This window comes from Erinaceus europaeus, chromosome 1 (genome assembly GCF_950295315.1).
Source record: "Erinaceus europaeus chromosome 1, mEriEur2.1, whole genome shotgun sequence".
NCBI classification, from domain to species: domain Eukaryota; kingdom Metazoa; phylum Chordata; class Mammalia; order Eulipotyphla; family Erinaceidae; genus Erinaceus; species Erinaceus europaeus.
The window spans coordinates 13866208-13890041 of record NC_080162.1 but is presented as its reverse complement, the minus strand read 5'-3'; the positions used below and the strand labels follow the sequence as shown (position 1 = coordinate 13890041).

At 38.9% G+C, this 23834-nt stretch overlaps 1 protein-coding gene across 2 annotated transcripts in view; it reads right to left on the bottom strand.

The window, feature by feature from the left end:
* Positions 1-23834, bottom strand: part of ARID5B (AT-rich interaction domain 5B) — a 217424-nt gene that overhangs the window by 14753 nt on the left and 178837 nt on the right. For both annotated transcript variants that reach the window (XM_007517383.3, XM_016185679.2), the window contains one exon: positions 15091-15188. In XM_007517383.3, the coding sequence (XP_007517445.2) occupies positions 15091-15188 (98 nt within the window). The remainder of the gene's footprint in view (positions 1-15090; positions 15189-23834) is intronic.

The window sequence follows — 23834 nt, the reverse complement described above, 5'->3', positions numbered from 1 at the left end:
TATAGTGGCACAGGGAATAAAGACTCCCAAAATAAAACAAGAAAGGCAACAGCTAAAAAGAAACAAGTAGAAATATGGCCAGCTAAGCCCCGAAGAACAGGGCTCATGTCTCCACTGCACACAAACAATTGCTGTGCATATTCTGATTTCCGTTTGGTGCAATTTTCACTGAATGTTTTTTCAGTTATCCTGTCATGGTACAACACAATTACCCACAGGATATGATCTTATCATTTGATTATTAGAAGTTTTTTACAGTGCAAGAGGATGAAAGCTATAATGTGTTTCTGAATATTTCAACATTTAACGTACATGAGATACCATTAAAAACAGGTTAGCCAATGTAAGGTCAACATTGCACAATGCAGGAAGTTGAGTAGGTTTGTAGTGTATAAAGAATTTAGTATAGTGAAACATGCCTGCATCTTGAACATGATTATTCCTCAAATATTTGTAGTACACCAAAGATTTAATCAGTTTCTAAACTGTTCTGATAAAAGCAAAACTGCATGCCAGCCCCTAAAAACTCATTACACAGGAGGAATATTTTCAGAGGGCTACAGCTCTTAAGAGTATAAGCTTGGTTTTAGGTGGGTGGAAGTAATAGGAGAGAGAAGCAATATATTTATTTAAAAAATCCAGAGAGCTTCCCCTCCCTCCCTCCCCCACTATATAGCTTGTCTTGGGACTAAAAGCTGAGCAGATAAATAGACCTTTTTTTTATGATCCAGATTCCACATTTCAGATTAGCACAATGCTTATTTACGATGCCGTTCACGGATCTGAAATAGGTGAGCCATCCTCTATTACAAAATAACATCTTTCCATAGGCATCAGATTTGTAGCAGTATGAGATTTTATTTTTCCCTAGGAATAATACAAGAATAACATTTTCTACCCCAAAGCAGAAACAGTAGGGGAGCCTTTTGCTATCATGGAGATTCTTATTAAATTCAGTCACTGTGAAAAGCGAGGATTTTTTTTTTCCTCTCCTCCCATCTTAAATAAATAAATAAAAATGACTTAAAATCAACCTAAGTTAAAATTAACAAATCAATGGCACTGTAACCTTGATTTATTAGTATCTGAGCCACTAAATTATCATCATACAAGAAATTGCTGGCTTGAAAAGATTTAGGCTTTGTTAAATCTGAAGTTAAATAATGGTGCTCAGTATACTAGGTTTTTAGATCTGCCTCATCTGATATTATGAAAAATTCAATACATTTCTCTACAGCAGAAGTCAGGGGTCAGCAAATCTATTACTGTAATGTAAGTAATCTGGCAAGCTGCCAACTCTTTCTCCCTTTTACTATTTTTTTTAAAGCACCAAGGCAGATAATTTTATATTTACAAATTCTAAACTCCTCCAGGGCCTTGCTTCTCTTTTTCAACAAGAAGCAGCAGTTTCACATTCAAGAAATGTATATCACACATGTCCTCATCATTTGCATTTCACAAAAAGAAGAAAAGACCCTTCATCTTTACTCAGCAGCATTCTCCTCCCTTCCCCAGAGGCAGTGGAAAAATAATGTCAAAGCTCATCTGAACAAGTAACCACTAATGTCTCCTGTATTGATTAATGCTTGCAGAGAATGACTGAACTTTTGGGCCAAAACATTTAGCAAACAGTACTTAAGAGGAGAGATGAGAATCCATCTATTTATAGAGTTCTGAAAAATGATATTATAATCATGCCTGGAACTGATTCAATCCAGAGAGCAGAGAAAAGAAGTATAAAATCTTCAGGGTTGTATTTGAACCTCAGGCTTATCTTAGTTACTTTATAGACACTTTCATGGTATTTAGCTTGCGACACAAAAATCTAGGCACAAAGTTTTACTGGTGCCCTAACAGTAGAATCCAGAACAGAGTGGAAGGCAAGGCAAAAATGCTATTATTATTATGCTACCATGGTTTTTTCCATTATTATCATTTATTTTTATTATAGCAGTGGAAAAGAATGAATTATTGGTTCCGCTGGGACTTCAAACCTGATCCTGTCCCAAATGAAGTCATTAAACCCTCTGAGTTGATTCTAGAATTGATAAATTCTGAGGGTTGGCTAGTTATTTCCCTTCTCAGCCACAAACTGAAAATACAACTTCACTGTGAAGTGTGGGAAGCGATATTTCACCAAATATGAAGTCAACAGAAAGAAATTCTTCTTTTTGGAAATGAAGTACAACCATTTGTGAGGGTTCCAAGAAGTATAGAGAGTTTATAATCTCATATTCTGTTGATCTTTCAAAGCTGGACCTACAAAAAAATGTCAGAAGAGCATCTGAGGGGTGGCAACCAAAGAAAAAGGCAAACAGCACAAACGTGCCACATCCATGTGCAGAGAGAGGAGAGCGGTGACCGTGCTTCCTCAGTGGGCACAGCACTCATTAAATACAACAGATATGCGTTCCCTCATTCCTGTTCTTTCAAAATCCAAGTCCCATCTGAGAGTGATGGAAGAACTTCATCTCGGCCCCGAATACAAATCCTCATCTTATGGTGGGAGCTTCAGCAGAGCAGAAAACAAGTAGCGTGCAGTGTGTGAGGAGCAAAATATCAGTAATCAAGAGAGTTGAGGAAGAGAAGTCTTGTACTACCTTCTAACATGCAAAAAAAAAAAAAGTAAACTGAGAGCTCTGAGGATCAAAGTATAGAGGGTGCCATGCTAAGAAACCTATAAATTGTTGGCCCCACAGGAGTCGAAAAAATGGCAGGGGAATGCAATATGGGTTCTGTGTAAAAGCTGTAGCCTTTCCATAAGCTACTGAGGGTATATTGCATTGAGTTCTTTAAAAGAAGGGACCATGGGAGCTGGGCGGTAGCGCAGTGGGTTAAGCGCTGGTGGCGCTAAGCGCAAGGACTGGCAGGAGGATCCCGGTTCGAGCCCCCCGGCTCCCCACCTGCAGGGGAGTCGCTTCACAGGCGGTGAAGCAGATCTGCAGGTGTCTGTCTTTCTCTCCTCCTCTCTGTCTTCCCCTCCTCTCTCCATTTCTCTCTGTCCTATCCAACAATGACAACATCAACTACAACAACAATAAAAAGACAACAAGGGCAACAGAAGGGAAGATAAATAAATAAAAAATTACAAAAAAAAAAAAAAAAGAAGGGACCAGGTGGTGGTCCATCTGTTAGAGTACACGTGCTACAATGCACAAGGACCCAGGATCAAGCCCCTGGTCCCCAACTGTAGAGGAAAATCTTCATGAGTGGTGAAGCAGCGCTGCAGATTCCCCCCCACCACCACCACCTCTCTCTTTCCTACCCTCCCATCTCTCTCTTTCCTACTAATCTCTCTGTCTCTGTTCAATGAATACATAGATAAATAAAATGATATAAAACCACATCTTAAAAAGAGAGGTATAAATAGTACTGTTTTAATGCTAAGCTAAGGTATATACCTGAAAGACATATATAATTTATAATTATAAATAACAACACATGACCTCTTGTCTGTAAAAAACTCCTTTCCAGGGAGTCAGGTGGTAGTGCAATGGGTTAAGTGCATGTGGCGCGAAGTGCATGGATCCACGTAAGGATCCCGGTTTGAGACCCCGTTCCCCACCTGCAGGGAACACAGGGGAAGCACAGGCGGTGAAGCAGGTCTGCAGGTGTCTGTCTTTCTCTCCCCTCTCTGTCTTCCCCTCCTCCCTTCATTTCTCTCTGTCCTGTCCAACAATGATGACATCAATAATAACAACAATAACTACAAGAAAACAACAAGTGCAACAAAAGGGAACAACAACAATAACAACAAAACTTCTTTCCTGTGAGAATAATCTGCCCACTGGTGTTTCATTACTTGTCTAGAGGCAATAAAAAATGGATGAGAAACTTTTGAAGATAATCATTTCTTTCTAGAAGTGGTAGGACAGTAGTTTCTTAGGCCCACTTATAACTCTTGGTGCCTTGCTCAGTGGTCCCAGAGTGACTGTGAGTCTAAGAAAACTGAGAGAAGAAAGACACATAGTATTGTCATCTAGCAAGATGGTGGCTTTAGCAGGAGAGAGCCAGAAGCAGAATGGTAGGGCCTCTGAACTAGAGTTGTTAGCAGTAAAGATTCTGGATTAGAAGTGAGCTCAGTGTTTAGGGAGAACAATCTTTAGTTGTTTTAATGTACAGACCAAGCAATGTAATATTAATAGCAATTATCATGCATTAAATTCCTAATACTATCAAGTACATGGCATACCTTACTCCAACCATTAACAAAGAAATCTCACAAGTTTATTATTTTATTCTCATTCTGTGAATGAGGAAAATGAAGTTTACAGTGGAAAAAGTCAATGACTGGTCAAGGTTATGCTGCTATGAAACAGCTGAATCTGAACTCAAATACAGATGTCTACTTTCACTAGTCTAAGCTGTCTCCATTTTAGTAAAATGCCTCTTCTTACATTGGGAATCACCAGGTAAATGGAGATACTGATATAAAAGACATTAAAGAGAAATACTGGGATAACAAAGGAAACCAGAACACTTAACAGAAGAGATCTATGTTTATAGCAGCACAATCTGTAATAGCCAAAATGTGGAAGCAACCCAGGTGAGTGGCTGGGAAAATTGCAGCATGTGTGTGAGTGTGAGTGTGTGTGTGTGTGTGTGTGTGTGTGTGTGTGTGTGTGTTATTAAAAATTATGAAGTCATTTCGTTTGCCTCATCTTGGATGGAACTTGAAGATATCATATTAAGTAAGATAAGCCAAAAAGGGAAGGAGAATACCAGTGATCTTGTTGAAAGGCAGGATTTAATATGTAGAGATAGGGAGAGGGAACACAAGATGAAACTTAGGCTGGGCCTGGTGTACTGCATTAGAGTAAAGGACTCTGGAGGAGGAGGAGGGCGAGGCTGAAGAGAACCTTAGGTTCCTGGTACATGATGATATAAAAGGACCTACATTATGAGTGAGCCTGTATTTTGCTGAGAACTTTCACAGGGAGGTGAGACACTGTACCCATGGGACTGCACTGTAGACCATTAACACCTTCCTCCCCCCTCAGTAAAGATGAGGAATATATATCGGGCTAAGAGAATTCCAAACTCCTAAGAAACTTGGTTAGCATTTTTCTTTGCTTAGAGGCAACAAATCTACAAATTACTCAAATCTATATAGCAGAAATATATTAGGGAACTAGCATAATAGTTATGCAAGAAGTGTTTCATGCCTGAGCCAGTAAATGTCACAGGTTCAATCCCCTGTACCACCATAAGCCAGGGCTGAGCAGAGCTCTGGTGAAAATGGAAAAAAAAATAAACAAACAATAGCCCTGTGGCCTGAGTACTGAACAAAAAGGATATTTTACATTATACTTGTCACAGGTCTCCTTAAGACTTGGATCAGCTCAAACTTGCCGTTGGATGATAAAAGAGACTCAAGAATCATATCCCCATGAAGACGCGAATGCAGGAACTGGTCCTACTATATTGGGCTCCCCAGCTAAAATGAAAGCCCTCCTCTTGTGACGGATCTTTGCCACTTCCAAGAGCAATTAGATTAAGATAGTCTCTGCCAAACTAAGAACATGACAGATGAAGGAAATTTGTAAAGATTGGAGAAAGGCCTCTTTTGTGCCCCTAGGGTTACAATGTATACTCACAACAGGGTATACCCAGCGCTCCACAATACCAGTTAGCAAAAATGGCAGCTATTATTCTGTTCCGTGAGAAAACAATAATCAACTCAGAATTAAGTGACATCAATCCCTGCCATGCAGATAAACATTATTTCAAGAACAACAGACAAACATAACGCCAGTGTTTTCGACACAATGCTCACATGTGAACACAAACAACTATTGCATTTAAATTCCAAGCAAGTTACACACCAAGGATTTCAGCACTTCTAAAATATTCAACAAGTGCCCGAACATTTACTATTTTTGATCACATTTTGTAATAACTCAGACAAAAACAAAATGTTCCAAGAGGTTTTCAGTAGAAGAATTAAAGATATATTTTAATGGTAAACAATGACATTCTTCTGAAATCTGATACATTTTTGGAAACATGCTTTCTGAATTTTCAATAGTTCCTTTGTGAAGGCATCTGTTACTCACATAATTGAAAAGATGTTTGTGCAGCAGTATGCTTGAGAGTACAGTTATTTAATCTTAATGATAAAGCCCTGAGGACAGAAAATCATAAGTAGAAACCTCTTGTTATTTATCAAAAAGAAAAAGGGCTAAGACACCTAATCTATTCTCAAATTCAAATTCATGCTTGATGAAAAATATCAATAAAACATGGGACCTGCAAAGTTTTTTTTTATTAATACTATAGCTATATTCAGGTGGGAGGGTGTTGTGTAAAAACAAAAATGAGACAATAAAAGAGCTTGACAAAGTAAAACTGCTGTTTGACAATCTCTCTCTCTCTTGGGTCAAACAAAGAACTTTCTGTAGTTTACAGCATGACACACACACTTGATTAGTTTGTGCCTGAGGGTTTTTACACTCCACAGTGTAAACTTCAACTTCTATTAATTACAACTTGTATTTAGAGGCAAATTTGAGAATTTTAAAATAGAGACTGTTGTTTATTTTCCTTTAAACAGAAACCAGTTTTTTTCTACTCCAGGGCCTGGCTAGAGTTTTGTTTTCCTTTTTAGAAGTTTCTTGAAATACCCAGGCATTGGAAAGTTATCAGAGCATTTCAGGCATGCTGAGTGATATGATGGAGACTCTAGTTTATAAAATTACCTGACGGTCCTTTTGGGAGAAATTCTTTACAGAGGATAAAAAGAAGCTACTCCAGGCATCAAATGCTTAAGCCTACCTGTCCGGTCCCTGGCCAAGACAAGCTTGGTGGGATGTAGAGGAAAGAGCAAGAGCAATGCCTTATTAGCCTGCTTAAATGTCAGGGCCTTGTGGGATGTTTTTCATGCTGCTAGTTGTTGTAACAGCTAAGAAGCCTTCTGTGGGATTTTGAGGAAAGGGACATGACGATGTCTTTGTGACTACCAATGGAATACATCCATGGATGAAGGCTCCCATCATCAAGACAGGATCCAGAAAGGGGATGCAACTCCATGAATCAGTCAACCTCACAATGGGTGGAAAACATTGAGAGGATAAATGACTGTCCTTGTGTTTGGAGTAGTCAATTTGAAATTTCAGCCTTAGAATTCTGACAGACCACTTCACTACCTTAGTCCCTATCACTTTATTTGCATTTCTTAGAGAAAACTGCCATTTTGGGATTTATATTTAATTTACTCACCTCCTCCCCCACCCCTTAATTTCCAAGTCCCTGACATGTTCATGAAGTCGTAATGAGTGCACCGGGGAGTCTCAAGGAAAGAAGTCTCATGGCCCTTGCTTTTAAAAATAGTTTCTTCACTCTTTTTGAATTCTAGGGCAGATATATTTAAAGTAACACATGATAATCTATCTTAAGTAGTAACTTAATCTCTCTAAGATCCAGTTCAAATCTAAAATCTATATCCTCCCAGAAGGCTTTGCTTATTCCAGTTGGAAATTCTTTCTTTGACCCCCATTGAACTTATTATTTGGATCTATGACTCATCTGCTTTTTATAGCCTTATATATTGAACTTTCTTGCATGCATGATCTATGAATTGGATATTATTAGGTAATTGATATTATTAGGTGACCCAAGGGTGACAACAACTCTTTGTTCTAATGAACTGGGACTGTACCTTGGGGACTCATAAGAAGCAGCATCACGTTCTCTTAGCAATCATTACCATGAAAGTGGGAGGAGTGGGCATTCTCACTGTTTGCCAAACCTAGTCTAAACTTTTTGATTTAGACATTTTCTTTACCCCTGAGAGTTCTGCATGTGACAGATGTTTGGAAAACACCAATTGGCTCCTGAGACCGCAGCAAAGGAAACAGGCATATTAAGTAGCAAATTTATCCTTCTAAAATAAAGAAATGGACCACTAGAGAGGCTTCTTACTAATGTCAAATGTAATCTTAGGCTCTCTCTCTCTTTTTTTTTTTTTGTTTTGTTGTTGTTATAGAGCAACACAGCCTACACCCCAAGAAACAGTGTATGTATGCCACATCTGGAACAGCTTTGGGCATTCTGAGTGACTCAACTGGAGGGATCTATACAAGAGCAAGCCAAGATGGTGAAAGTCCATAAATTGTGTTCTGAGCCTTGGCTGAATGGAATCAGAAGACTTTGAAGTGATACGGAGCTGTGTTAAGCATATGGAAGATCATTACTGAGGAAAAAGAAACAATTTCAAAATGCAAGGTAGGCCTTCTGGAAGCAACAGGAGGCACGCTGTTGGGCATGCAGAAGGGCGTTTGGGTGAAGAGTCTTAAACAGTGGGACGTCTCCCTCGCCCTGCTACACAGGGTGTTTCAACAGAGAGCCTAGGTGAGCCCAGTACCAAAGACAATTTGGCTTTCATAGGAAACATAGCCCATAGGTTACATTTTACCCACAGTTGGGTCTCATTTAGTTTATATGGGCTATTTTCAGAAACAACGGGGGGGCAAGATTTCTAAATCAGGGGATGTTACATAAAAACTATTCAGAAAGAATAAATGAGGCGGCAGTATGGGGGGGAGGGTCCACTGGCCCGGCCTATGCACGCGTTTTCTGACCAGCAGCGCTCACCTACGCTACCTGTCCCCATACCTACGAGCTTGTGTCTGCTATTGTGGAACGGAACACCCTTCCTCTCCAAACACCCCTCCCTCTTCTTTTTTTCATTTATTTTTTTCCTGCCAGGCCTTCACTGGGACTTCATATCTACAAGACTCTGCTGCTTCCAGTAGAAGATATAATTTTCTTTTTTGTTTCCAAAGACAGGATAGAGGAAGGGAGATACTAAAGCACTATTCACCACTCATGAAGCTTTCCCCTGAGTGTAGTGTTACATGTTGAGGCCAGGGATTTGAACCAGGGTCCTTGCACATGGTAATGTGTGGGTTCTGTAATGGGTGAGCTATCTCTGGTTCTTGGAGTAGCGCTTTTTCTAATAAGCTGGCCTGAAATATTACTTTTCCAAACTTTCTGTTGCCTACTGGTATTTTTTGCAAAACCTCATAAAGTGAATTACTAGAAAAATGTAAAAAAAAAAAGCATATAACATACAAGCTGCATATTTTTTTCCCAAAGGACATAAAATTATCCAGGTAAATTGCTATGTAGGAGAATCTGCTTGTTCACTATCACTGTGCTTTGCTCACCCTGGACTGGTTGTACACAACACACAGGTCATAAAGGCTCACTTGAGGGGCTGGTGTGGAGGATGACTAAGAGACTTCTCAAACATAAAATAATGAGATTCTGATTTGACTTTCTGGTTTCCATATTGATTAACTTCAAGGGTATTCAAAAGAGAATATAGCAAATCTCACCCTGGACGTGAGAAGAATGGTCACTCACTTTGCTTTGGTTTCCTACATCCTAATATATGTTTGTCATTTACCTTAAAACACATACTTATCTTGCTGGAAATATAAGCCTCCCACAGCTGGCTTCCCACCTAAAAGAAAAAAGACTGAAGGTCCAGCTGACTGTCACTTGGGTTCTGCCTGAAAACATCTGTCCTGGATATATAGTTCACCCTAAGCCAATGCAAAATTGTTTCCATGCAGGGGGTTGGGCGATAGCCAGCGGGTTAAGTGCACATGGCGCCGAAGCACGAGGACCGGCATCAGGGATCCCAGTCTGAGAGCCCCCAGCGGCCCACCTGTGTGTGTGGGGGGGTCACTTCACAGGTGGTGAAGCAGGTCCGCAAGTGTCTATCTTTCTCTCCCCTTATTTATCTTCCCCTCCTCTCTTGATTTCTCTCTGTCCTACCCAACAATGACAGCAGCAACAACAACAACAATAATAATAACGATGACGACAACGATAACAAGGGCAACAAAGGGGAAAAAATAGCCTCCAGGAGCAGTGGATTTGTTGTGCAGGCACTGAGCCCCAGCAATAACCCTGGAGGGAAAAAAAATGTGCCTATGGAATGCTTATGGGCAAAGTGAAAGGTTAGAGTTTGAAATTGGGCATTTAGTATGCAAGAAGATGAAGTGTAATTTTGCTCATTTCCTCCACTAACAAATACATTTGCTTATGATTTTGATTTTCTCAATACTCAGAAAAGCACATCATAAAGTACTTTGGCCTTAATGTTCCTTTTTAAAATCCCTAATAACAACTCTATATGCTTCATAGAAACAGACCATGTAATTTATTCGGGAAAATCAAAACCAGTAATCTAGTATTCTGTGTAAACACCCCCTCCCATTGCATGTGCTTTAAAAACATTTTAAAAATTGTATGTGAAAATCAAGCTTTTGAAGTAAATTACTATTCTAGAAAACTGAGCTATGATCTCCGTGAAATGATTCAGGGCACCTTAAGTAGACTTGGACAAAAAAGAAAAATAGTACTAGAAGGGTCCTGTCCAGAAGGAGGTGCATTCTAATCTACAGTAACTTTATTTATAAACCCGATACTGTCTATAAACCCCATACTTCACAAGATCTGCAGACTTGGAGGCATCCACATAGGAACAGTCTCAAGATGGGAAAACATTAATGCTTTTTATATTGGTGATCATCTGTAACATGAGCAATTAAGTACAGTACTAATGGACTACAGCCAGGAGCCTGGTACTAATATTAAAAACTGACAGAGATGAATAGGTTTGGAAGCAAAACCAAGCTGACAAAGACATTTTTATGAAGTGCTTGGACCTATTTGATTTAAACCAATCAGAGGCAAGTTTGGGCGAGTCAGGCCTTCAGCGACAATGATGCATTCAAAGGCATTGTACCATTTCTGCTATGCCTTAAATAAAAACACTCATTGATTCTTTTCAACAACCAGCACTGTCGTTATTACACTCATTAATAAACCAAAAGTGCCCAACTAATACGCAAGTCACATTTACTGAGGAACCAGCTTTTTTCTTGATGGAAAATGAAACATTTACTGGAAACATGAACCACATTGCATGAAAAAGAAATTAAATATTGGATTGGGTGGTAGTGCAGTGGGTTAAGCGCATGTGGTGCCAAAAGCAAGGACCCGCATGAGGATCCCGGTTCGAGCCCCCGGCTCCCACCTGCAGGGGAGTCACTTCACAGGTGGTGAAGCAGGTCTGCAGGTGTCTGTCTTTCTCTCCCCCTCTCTGTCTTCCCCTCCTCTCTCCATTTCTCTCTGTCCTATCCAACAATGAACTATATCAACAATAACAATAATAACCACAACAAGGCTACAAGAACAAGGGAAACAAAAGGGGAAAAAACTGGCCTCCAGGAGCGGTGGAGCAATAACCCTGGAGGCAAAAAAAAAAAAAAAAGAAATTAATTAGTCCATACTGCAGGGTAGATCAGTGATTTTTTTTTTTCATCATCCATGAAAGGAAATTTGGTGAAGGAAAAGACCTCACTCTCTGTACTAGAGTGAAAAGAACAAGATAAGTAGATAGCAGAATAGGAAATCTAGTCATACCAACCTGGTCTGGAAGGCCTAACATTTTCTTATGGACATCTCCAGATTAGATATCTACTTACAACGTCCTTTTCTTTTGTGATTTAATATTGATTTATAAAATTATGAGATCACAGGGATATAATTCCACACTGTTCCCAAACTGCAATAGTTCTCCCAAGGTTATATACATGGGTTGACTATTATTTCTAGATATATCTATATATCTGTATCTATATCCTGTTGTTTTCGCTGGGCTGGCTTCACAGGCGGGAGTCAGAGATGACTAGAAACTCATGGCTGAGCTGAGAACGTAGTTTAATCTTTATTCACAAGCGGGCAAGCAGTCCCACAACCTAATCACAACACAATGGGCTCCTCCATCTCTCTCCTCCTGCTGCAGCTTCCGGAACCCAGGAAGTATGGAGGATAGGGGGCGGGGAGAAGGAAGAAGCCCGAAACTAGCAAGGACTAAACCAAAATCTCCCGGAGGCAGGGGGAGTGAGACCAAACCAATGTAACAGAATGACCATGTAAATAGACCACAACGTCAAGCAGTGGAACAGAAGGGCTCCCAGAAGCAGAACTAGAAGCACACCGACAATATCCTCCCCCTTTTTTAAGCCTTGCCTTCTCTCTCTCTCTTTTTGCCCCCGTCCCTGGGGCTTGGTGCTGGTACTATGAATCTATCACTCCTGGTGGCTTTATTTTTTTCTTTCTTTTCATTGGATAGGACAGAGAGAAATTGAGAGAGAAAGGGGAGATAGGGAGAGAAAGATAGACACCTACAGACGTGCCTTACTGTTTGTGAAATGACCCCCCCCTGTAGTTGGGGAGCTGGGGGCTTGAACCTCGGTCCTTGCATATATCCTTCTCCATATAACTATGGATCCCAGTTTGAGTCCCCATCGAGATGGACATCAACACTTGCTTAAGCAACCCCTACATTAAATTCTCTTTGTTGAACACCTTAGGGTAGTTTTCATTCTTTTTACTGGTTTTCATTACTCTTTACATCATGACTCATGTATTGACCAAGTACATTCTAGATTTGAATAAGTGACAAGACTTTTCAAAAAATTCCAGCCAAATATGACACTACACCTTTTAGAAATATACAGTCTGCTCCCAAGAGCGAGCATTAAAAAGTACACTTAATATATAATCATAGATTGATAGTTACAGAAATAATAGTCAACCCTTATCTCTTGAGACAGCCAATGTAAGGAATGGGGTCACTTCTGGTGGGAAGTAAGGTGTGGAATTATCCCCCTGTTAAAATTTTGTAAATTATTATTAAATCACTAATGAAAAGATTTTGAAAGTATATTAAAAACATCTTGATGTTTCTTAGTTGTAAAAGTTTGAGGTATCTCTACTAAACTTTTCCAATTTGTTTGATTGAAGGCATTTAAGATTACGCTATACCAGAAACAGATAAATCATGAAACAAATTATACAGTCTTCAAAGGATACACATTGACAATTAAGATTGAAGCCATTTTTATCCAGACAATTGCTAGAGAACATGAAACACAACCATGAAACTGTTGGATCCAGTCCTTTTTCCATCTTAATCTTGTCTATTTTTTTTACCATGTGATATTTTGTAATAAAAGTGATTAATTCTCATTCTTTAAAGACATGAGTTAGCTAACAACTGAAATGTACTCTTTTTTCCCCCCCAATTTTAATTGCTAGCTTGTCATTTATGATTGATGATTCGCAAGTTGGGGACATTGGGGTTAAGGATAGTTCACTGTAAGAATAAAGCCATTTAAAAACCAGAGACAGTTTTTCTAATAAAAATTTTCTTTCAGTTGATTCTGATGTCCTTAGATGGCATTTACAGAAAACTACCTGAGATATCGATATGATTTTGTACTAGGACTTCAGAGTTTGCACACTATACACAGTGGAAATTTGGACTTTGGGCAGGTAGTACAATGACTATGCAAGAGAATCTTGTGCCTGAGTCTCTGAAGTCCCAGGTTCAATTCCCCGCACAACCATAAGCCAGAGCTAATCAGTGCCATGATAAAAAAAGAAAAAAGAAAAATATATGGACTTTATTAAGAAAAATAATACTTTCATTTAAACATTTGTGTACTGTGTTGAAAAGAATGCCATGAAGAATTTGAATTCTTATTTAATCTTTTTCTGAATTACTGTAGTCAAGAAAGGCAGTCTCGTAGGAATACGTTGTGGGTATTTTCAAATAACTCTTTTATATAGTTCTATCTACAGAAACATTCTTTCTATATTTTTATCTTTTTTTTTATGGTGATAGGACAGAGAGAAATTGAAAGGAGTCTACAGCCAAACCACCCTGGACACACCTGATCTCATCTGCTCTCAGAAGCTAAGCAGGGTTGGACCTGGTTAGTGCTTGGACAGGAGAACTTGAGAGGGGGAGATAGCGAGGAAGAGAGAAAGAGAAACACCTCCAGCACTACTTCACTGTTGGGGAAGATTTTCCCCTGCAGGTGGGCCCTTGGGATTTGAACCCAGGGATCCTTGCATGTGGAAATGTGCACGCTCAATTTGAGGTACCACCTTCTGGCTCCCTACAGAAACATTCTAAGTTTTGTTGAGTGGTTATAATTAGAAGAGATGTATGTAGAGTTAAATGCAGTACAGGTAAAAATATAATTAAGCTCAAATGAAATATAACTAAGAGTCAGTGTGTTAAAGGGTAAATGAAGATGGATTTGCATGATCCAAAAGCAGATATGTTAAGTATCTGGTTAAAGTTGGAATGGTAATCATGCGAAGAACAACTTTAAATTTAGCCATGGTGTTGACTTCTTTTCATCCATGAATATAAAAACACAGACAGACATACTCCTACTTTGGGTTTCACTAGCTATTGATTTGAAACCAGGGAGTTGATTTAGTTAATACTCCAGCAGGGCAATATCAGTGTTGAAGAAGTTGGTTTCCTTAAACTATGTGTGGGTTTGAATCACAGAGCAAAGATAATGAAGTACTCACTAACTGGCCTTCATGGTCTCAATACAAAGAGGAAATACACTCTCTGAGTAGCTCATTTGAGAACTACTTCTTGTCTACATTATGATCAGTTTTCCAAAATAAGAAATGTCTAGAAGACTAAATCATGCAAATCTTGACAAAAAAAGATTTTTTTTTTCTGGGTCAAAGCATAACAATAGAAGAAAAGCACAAAAAGAGTGCATCTTACCTGTGGTCAATTTTATTACTCAAGAAATGCCTAATTTTCAATATTATACTCATTGTTAATACAGTTCAATGTTAACACAATTATATGGAACATTACAGACCTACGCTTTATAAACTTTAGACTTTCTCAAACTAAATAAACCTACTGAGAACATACTGGGTAATTTATGGCAGCGGATTAAAAAAAAAAAAAGACAAAGGCATTGTCAGGCAGGTGGTCAGAGGATAAAGCCAAACAGAAAGAACATCTAATTTTAGCCCCTGTAACCAGAGAAAGCTATGTTCCTACAAAAGTAACAACATATAAAAAAATAATAAAACACAAGCTGGTGTGCAAAGCAGAATGACAGAGGGACACTTTTGTTTCCGATAAGGTCTTTTAGATGTCCTCTTACCGTTGACCAGAAGCTTCTTCTAAGGAACACACATTTAATTAAGCAAGAACATTCATTTGAAGGAAAGGGTTCTCACCTTTCATAATGTCTGCGGGTGCAAGTGGCAGCACTGGTGCTCCCTGGATTACCACCTAATTCATCATAAATATGTTTCCATTGACGGCGGGCTGTTATCTGAAAAATAGTGAGAAATTCAATCTCGCATCACAAGAGACTCACAGTGCCAGGCTTCAATACATATGCAACAGTCAGAAGAGAGCAATCTGTTCTGGAAACCCAGAGACAGAAGTCCAAATAAGTATATGTGGAGACTTATGGTGTCAGCCTGAGAGCTCACATTCAGTTCTTTACAATAAAAACAGATTTTTTTTTTTTTTACTTTGGGCTCTATATTTTGTCAGATGCATTTCAAATTTCTCTGGATATTAATGTAGGTATCTGCCATTAAGATCTCAAACTCACAAAGTTCCTTTATGGTATGTGTTAAAGTTTAAAAATTAAACAAGATTTTTAGCTAAAATACATCTTTATCTGTTCAAATTAATCAGAAAAAATTGGTTGCTGGAGGGACGCAGTGAAATATGTGGCTAAGGACTGATGTAGAGAGAGACTCTTGGGGTAGGGTGATGGTGTAGCTGGTTGAATGCACATATCACAATGTGCAAGGACTCTGGTTCGAGCCCCTGGTCCCCATCTGCAGGGGGAAAGCTTTGTAAGTGGAGAAGCAGTGCTGCAGATGTCTCTCTCTCTCTCTCTGAACCCCCTCACTCTCAATTTCTGGCTGTCTCTATACAAAAAAATAAGTAAATTTAAAAGAATAGAAAGAGACCCCTTAGCAAACAAACTTCTGTGCTTTTCAAATTTTTGAACCATGTAATCTGCTTTAAGAAAACTAAATATTTTATTTTTTAAAAAAAACTAAAATCAATTTGCAAATGCATTAAAACGATCAAATTGATTACAGAAGTTACAGTTCTCTCAGGCTATATATTTTCATTGTTTTTTTTTCTATTTTTTAATTTTTGGTAATTCCTAGGGTTTCCTAGGGTTGACATTTTCAGATAGAAAGTGACAGAGAAATAAAGGGGAAGATACTATAAGCTGCCTCTAGAGCAATGGGTAGTGGGTAGACAAAGCTACTTTACCAGGTGAGCTATCTTGCTGGTCCTCACGCATATTTTCATATTAAGTCCTTTAACTATCAAAACAATGTCACAATTTGAATCTATGTATGTTATGAGCTATTTATTCCCTTAAGGTCTTGAAAATAGGATATTGATCAAATACATCAGAAATTAAAATGCAAATGGGGTAGCACAGAAAGCAACAGCTTGCAATATATTGAACAACATAGAATGGCCTTTTAAATATTTTCCTTTTATTTTATTTTTGTACATAAATTAAAATTTTACCGAATAACAGATGCATGAACTGGCAACTGATTAATTTAGGGAAACCACGTCATTTACTGTAACTGAGCAAGTATAACATTACCTTGGAACCAGGAAGAGAGAAGAACAAATTCTGAGGTCCTTGTGAATATTTCCAAACTAGGTTACAGGAAAACTCCATTACTGGAATGTGCAGGGGGTGGGATGTGGCAAGGGTGTTGTGGTGGCATTTAATATAATAAAATCAGGAGGTGATTTTTATTGTTATTGTCATTTGTTTGATTTCTATAGCCACAGAGCTTTCTGTGAAGTTACCTAAAGGCTAAAAACAGCAAATTTTTTTTTGGGGGGAACCCCTCAATTTGGCACCAAGGGTTCTGTAATAATAATTTATGGCAGGGAGTCAGGCAGTAGTGCAGCGGGTTAAGCGCACATGGTGCAAAGCACAAGAACTGGCATGAGGATGCTGGTTCGAGCCCCCGGGTCCCCACCTGCAAGGGAGTCGCTTCACAGGCGGTGAAGCAGGTCTGCAGGTGTCTGTCTTTCTGTCCACCCCCCTCTGCCTTCCCCTTCTCTCTCCATTTCCGTCCTATCCAACAATGACGACATCAGTAACAACAACAATAATAAGTACAACAACAATAAATGAAAACGACAAGGGCAACACAAAGGAAATAAATAAATAAATAGTAAAAAATATTTTTAAAAGTAATGATCTATGGCATAGGAAAAGGGTGGTTAAAAATTATAAGGCAAATGACACCTTCACTCCCTTAAACAGAAAGAATCCCCTTGTTTCCATAAACTTTTTTAAAGAATAATTCTTCAATGTATTTTTTTTTTGATAGGACAGAGAGAAATTGAGAGAGAAGGGGGAGGCAGAGAGTGAGACAGACACCTGCAGTACTGCTTCACTGCTAGTGACGTTTCCCTCTGCAGGTGAGAACCAGGGGCTTGAACTTGGATCCTTGTGCACAGGAATGTGTGCCCAAATAGGTCTTTCACAGCCTATACCCTCAATAAACCTTTTTCAAAAGGCCAGAGTAAGATCTCAAGACTATGTAAGTTTTTCATTATTTAGCTTTCTGTGAGACATTCTTAACCTTTTTTTTAAAAAAAAAAAAAAAAAAAACAGAACTAGCAGGTATAACTAGAAATAAAACCCTCCCTGCTTTTATAGTTGGTATATTGCAACAAATGGTTTCAAGTCTCTTTCCCAACTTTCAAAGTATACATGTTGGTCATTATCTTATATTTAATTATAATCTAAAAAATAATTATAACCTGCCTCCACTCTTTCAAATAACACAATTCCGACCTGATCTATCTGAAACTTGTGTCAAAGAAGAAACAGGATCCCTGCATAACGGTCTACATCATCCCTCAAAGGTGCTAAAGGCCCCGTGAAACATACCTTCACCCAAACCCCACTCAGAAGGGGCCTGGAAGCTCCGCAGGGTCAGAAAACACCCAGTGTATGTCATTTGAATCGCATAAGAAAAAAAACCACTATTTCTGTCATGATCGTATCTCTTCTGTGCACTTCGTTTCACATTTTACATAGTTTTTAAATCTATTTGCTTTTTTTAAAAAAATATTTAATCCCTTTTGTTGCCCTATTGTTTTATTGTTGTAGTTATTATTGTTGTTGTCATTGATGTCATTATTGTTGGATAAGATAGAGAGAAATGGAGAGCAGAGGGGAAGACAGAGAGGGGAGAGAAAGATAGACACCTGCAGACCTGCTTCACCGCCTGTGAAGCGACTCCCCTGCAGGTGGGGAGCTGGGGGCGCGAATTGGGATCCTTATGCTGGTCCTTGCATTTTGCGTCACCTGCGCTTAACCCGCTGTGCTACAGCCTGACTCTCTCTATTTGCTTTTTTAAAGTATCAAGTAAAATTATGTTTTTTTCTAACCTAACCACCTGCCTTACTAGTGTAACATGCATACATGTGTAGTATATGTAACATATTAGTTATGATATTATGTTCACCACTGAGTCATAGGTAAGTTCTAGATGTATCATTATTGAGCCTTTCATTAATTTACCGAACAGCCTCCATCTACTGCCTACTATGCAATCAGGTGAGAAGCAACAGTAAGACCTGATTCAATACCCAGGATGACTGCATCCTATTATGGGGTATTAAAAACAAATAAGTGGGGAGTCTGGAGGTAAGCACATGTGGCCCAAAGGCCAAGGATCGGCTTAGATCCGGGTTCGAGCCCCCGGCTCCCCACCTGCAGGGGAGTCGCTTCACAGGCGGTGAAGCAGGTCTGCAGGTGTCTGTCTTTCTCTCCCCCTCTCTATCTTCCCCTCCTCTCTCCGTTTCTCTCTGTCCTATCTAACAACAACATCAATAACAACAACAACAGTAACTACAACAATAAAACGATAAGGGCAACAAAAGGGAAAATAAGTAAATATAAAAAATAAGTGGCAAAAGGGAAAAAAGAACATAATAAAAACTGTGAAAAATGCAGTAAGAGACTAATGGTAGTATTTATTGTGTGGAAACTATGTTCTCCTGTAACCTACCATCTAGACTAAAGAAAGCTTTGTTCAGCACTTCTCTTTCATAGAAATAACAAAATTTCTCTAAAAGTAAATAATAAATTATTAGAAGGAAAAAAAACACACTAAGACTGAGATCATGAGCAGGAAGTGATCAATCCTCAAACCATTTAGTACTAATAAGTCATGTACAACTAGCTGGGTATCTGTTAGCTTTCCCTGTCAGTTCTGCTGTTGAAATTTAAATACTGTTTTCTTTGTTGTTTTTTTTTCAAACCAAAGAGGGCGCATCTGGAGTGAAGACAAGAGCTGGACCTTCAAAGAAGTGAGGAAGTGGTCTCTTTCTGTCTACTGAGCTTCCACTGACTGACCCTGATGACAAATCAGGTCCTTTTGAGACTTTTTTTTTTCTTTCCACAGGAAAGTCATAAAATGTGTTCTTTCCAACTGCTAAATGCTTTCAAACGCACAGTTTTCCTGGGTACACACCTCTATTTCTTGTGCCCAGAAGGTCTTTTATTAATGCACACACTGCCCATGGATTCTAAAGCAAGAACTGCCTAAATCATCCCAATTGTCCAAACACACAATGAGACCCACAAGGAGACAGGGAAGGACACGAGAACTCGTCCTGGTTCAGCAGCTGCATCACACTTTCAGTTCTCTCTCTTCCCACAGATACACTTTCTTCATGCTTGATTATACATTTACTCAAGGTTTTCATTTTGTAATTCAATGTCCTCTTTGAATGTGTGTTAATTTTAAGACACTATCTGGAGCTGATCGAAGTTTACCTCCTGGCATCTAGTTCCCAGCCTCAAAAGCAGGAAGTTTGATTTAATCATGAAGCTAGTTTGATCACGTCTCTCATTAAGTTTCAGACTTCTTGGTGAAATTCATTTTTTTTTAACTTGGCCTTCTATTATTTTAGTTTTTTTAAAGATACAAAGAACTTCTGGACCTGTTTCCTAAAGAAATTAGCTAAATTCATCCAAAACAGTATATTTTTAAATATTTATTTATTCTCTTTTGTTGCCCTTACTGTTTTATTGGTGTAGATATTAACTGTTGTCATCATTGTTGGATAGGACAGAAGAATTGGATAGAGGAGGGGAAGACAGAGGGGGAGAGAAAGACAGACACCTGCAGACCTGCTTCACTGCCTATGAAGCGACTCCCCTGCAGGTGGGGAGCCGGGGGCTCGAACCTGGATCCTTAAGCTGGTCCTTGCGCTTTGTGCCACCTGTGCTTAACCCGTTGCGCTACCCCCCAAACAATATTTTTAATGCCTTCTCCTGCCATCCCCTTCCGATTCCTTAGATGACATCAATGCATCTCCTCACTGTCCACCGCTTTCGAGTGCTGTACCAGCAGAGAAATATGGAGGTGAAAGGGAGAAGATGGGAGGCTAAGGGTGCGCTGCAATCAGGAGAAGAGACATCATTGCTAACGAGGATTCACAGTTTGGCAAGAAGCGCAATCCTGTATGGTCAGTCATAAAGCTGAACAGAACATACCCAAAGAAACCAAACCAGTCTAGGCTAGATGTGAGACTTCATCTCACTTTAAAGATGTTTGACAACTATTTCCTTTCCCTAGAGGAAGACCCAAGAAACTCTGTGAAAAGACTTCTACACCTCCAGTGCTCCTCAAGTGTTCATTATTATGAACGCAGTGGTTTTCAAACTGCTCTTTACAACCCAGGTGTTACTAGAAAGGTTGCTTGAAAAAAAACTCTTTTTTAATTTTAATTATTGTTTGTTACTGGATATATAGAGAGAAATGGGGGGGGGACAGAGAGGGTTAAGTGTTAAGGGTTAAGCGCACGTGGTATGAAGAATAATGATCAGCTCAAGGACCCTGGTTCGAGTGACCGGCTCCCCATCTGCAGGGGCGTCGCTTCACAGACGGTGAAGCAGGTCTGCAGGTGTCTGTCTTTCTCTCCCCCTCTCTGCCTTCCCCTCCTCTCTCCATTTCTCTCTGTCCTATCCAACAACAACAACATCAATGACATCAGTAACAACAACAATAATAACTACAACAATAAAACAAGGGCAACAAAAGAGAATAAATACATATTAAAAATATTTCAAAAATTTTTAAAAGTCATCTTTGAAAAAAACAAACAGAGACACCTGCACCCCTGGTCCACCACTTGTGAAGCTTTCACCCTGCAGGTGGGGACCAGGGGCTTGAACCTGGGTCCTTGCACTGTAATGTGTGCACTTCACCAGGTGCACAAGCATCTGGCCCCCTGAAAAGAACTCTCCATGATACTGCTAAGAAAAATGGGTCCTGAGAGTGAGAAAGGAATTTGTCCCTTCCATAACTTCATCTCATTAAAATAGTCTGCTGGGAGTCGGGCTGTAGCGCAGCGGGTTAAGCGCAGGTGGCGCAAAGCACAAGGACCGGCATAAGGATCCCGGTTTGAACCCCGGCTCCCCACCTGCAAGGGAGTCGCTTCACAGGCGGTGAAGCAGGTCTGCAGGTGTCTATCTTTCTCTCCTCCTCTCTGTCTTCCCCTCCTCTCTCCATTTCTCTCTGTTCTATCCAACAATGACAACAACAATAATAACTACAACAATAAAAACAACAAGGGCAACAAAAGGGAATAAATAAATAAAATAAATATTTAAAAAATTAAAAAAAATAAAAAATAAAAAAATAAAATAGTCTGCTACTTTTTTTTTGTTTTTAAGAATAATAATGTTAACATATGGCCTTGCAGTCTTCACTTCTCCACTTTTGAGACTGCAGGGATGACATAATCCTGGTCTTTTTGTGGTTGGGTAAGTAAACAGTAATCAGAAATCTTTTAGGATTTCAGTGCTTCCAGGACTGAAGAATGTCTGTAGACAATGTGAGCTCAGAAGAAGTGAGTCTGTCTGTAAGCAGTATTTCTCTAGCTGCTCTAAGACGGCTTCTTTCTCAGGACATTTTAAAAGTGGACTGAATTCAAGGAAGATGACTTTTTTTTTTTTTCCTGGTAGTACTCCAGGAACTGGAGCCTTTCAAAATGACATGACATCATCTTTGGCCTCTATATTTTTTAATTAAATAAGAAGCATTGCACAGAGAACTAAGGTTAGATTCAGAGAACGTATTGAAATGATAGCAAAGGCAGTATGGGATGTCAAAGCCTAATCTACCCAGAAAGAAGACAAGTGACTTCTCCCTAAGAAATAATGGTCTCGTTTCTCCCTTGGGGAGTAATGGTGGCTGCCAGCTGACATTCTTACATTCTTAGAAGGCACCACTTCACATCCTCTTGCCTCTAGGATAAGATTTACTCAAGGTCTATTTCCTAACTCTATCTTCTCCTCTTGCCTCTGGCTTGCCATCAAATGGTTAGCCCAATGGAAATCATTGTAGCAAACCACCATCAACAAAGCTCCACTCTGGTAATTCTATTCTGCTAGCTTTAATTGTTTTACCAGGTACTTAAATTGAAGGCCTCTGTAACTCATCAGCAAAGACTTCTCCAGTTCTGCCCCTTCAACTGTAAGTGACCCCTACTCTAAAATGTTTAGAATGGGAAAAAAATGGAGATGACTATAAAAGTTCCTTTGTGAACTAAAATTCCATGCCATTGTTTTTTTTTTAGGAAATCAAGTCTATTTGCTACACTTATGTTCTCTAAATCTATCAATTCAGAGACATAATATATATATTTCTGGCAAAGGTTTGCAAGATCAAGGGAATAACACCCATTAGTGTAATGCTATGAGAGTTTATAATAAAATCTCTAGTTCTCTTTTTTCCTTTCTTTAAAAAAAATTCAATTTGGTGGTTGTAAAGGACTGAAATGAAATATTCTATAATATGCGATTCAAACCAGAAGGTTTGTGATAGTTTATAACCGCAAACAAAAACAAGCCAATTAAGTTGGCCTCTTTTTATAACCAGAAGGAATTCCAGAGAGATGTCTTTATCCAATCACAAGTTAACAGCAGAAGAGCATCTACAATTGTTAAACTTGCAGTGTTTTTTTTTCTATTACTAAACATTTATATCAAACAGATTTCTTGACATGTTTTTTGATAGTTTTTCTCAAGATTCAGATAAAAATCTCAGGCAGTGATTAATATCTTTGCTATCATTCATGTTAAGCACACAGAACTGACTGAAAAATACACTTATGGAAGATAGGTTATTTGGTTTTGTTTTTTTTTGAAAACAACATCTAAAAGTTGAAAGTACTCTAGATCCCTGAGAGACAACTGAGAACAGAAGACAGTGAAAAATCATCATGTGTGAAGCTTTTACCTTATAGGGATGAGGAAGAGATGACTGCATGTAAAACTCAAAATTTGAGAACCCAACTCCACACAATTCATTGTATTTGGTATTTGCAAAATGAGGGTCTGGACTAAAGTGAGACAAGAACCTGTTTTGCACAAAGGCTAATTTGCAAAAATAACTAAATGAATAAACAAGCACACAAAAACTTTATGGTGCTATACTTTCAGATATTCCAAATGAAAAGAGCATAGTGAGTGTATTTTGAATTAATATTATCCCAAATGGAAAAACACTCAATGGAACATTTATGCTGCTTTTGAGCCAAGGAAATATTAGTATTCTCACCTGCTTATCTGGCAATGGTATGATGACAGCTTCCTATTTGATACTTAGTTACATGGGGGCCACTTTATGAAGCTTGGAACCTCAAGGGCCAGGAGGTTGTAATCATTATTGTTACCACTATCTTTTTTTTTTTTTTTTTTGATTTACATCATATTGGCAACCCAGAAAAAGAATTCTGAGGTTCTCAGGTCCAGCCACGACAGAGTGAATATCTCATTGTGAAGGTCTAGAAAACTTTAACTTCAAAGTTCTCCATAGAAAAATTGAGTCCCCGGTTTTGAATAGGCTCTGGGAACCACAGATCTAGGCAAGTCTACGATCACTTT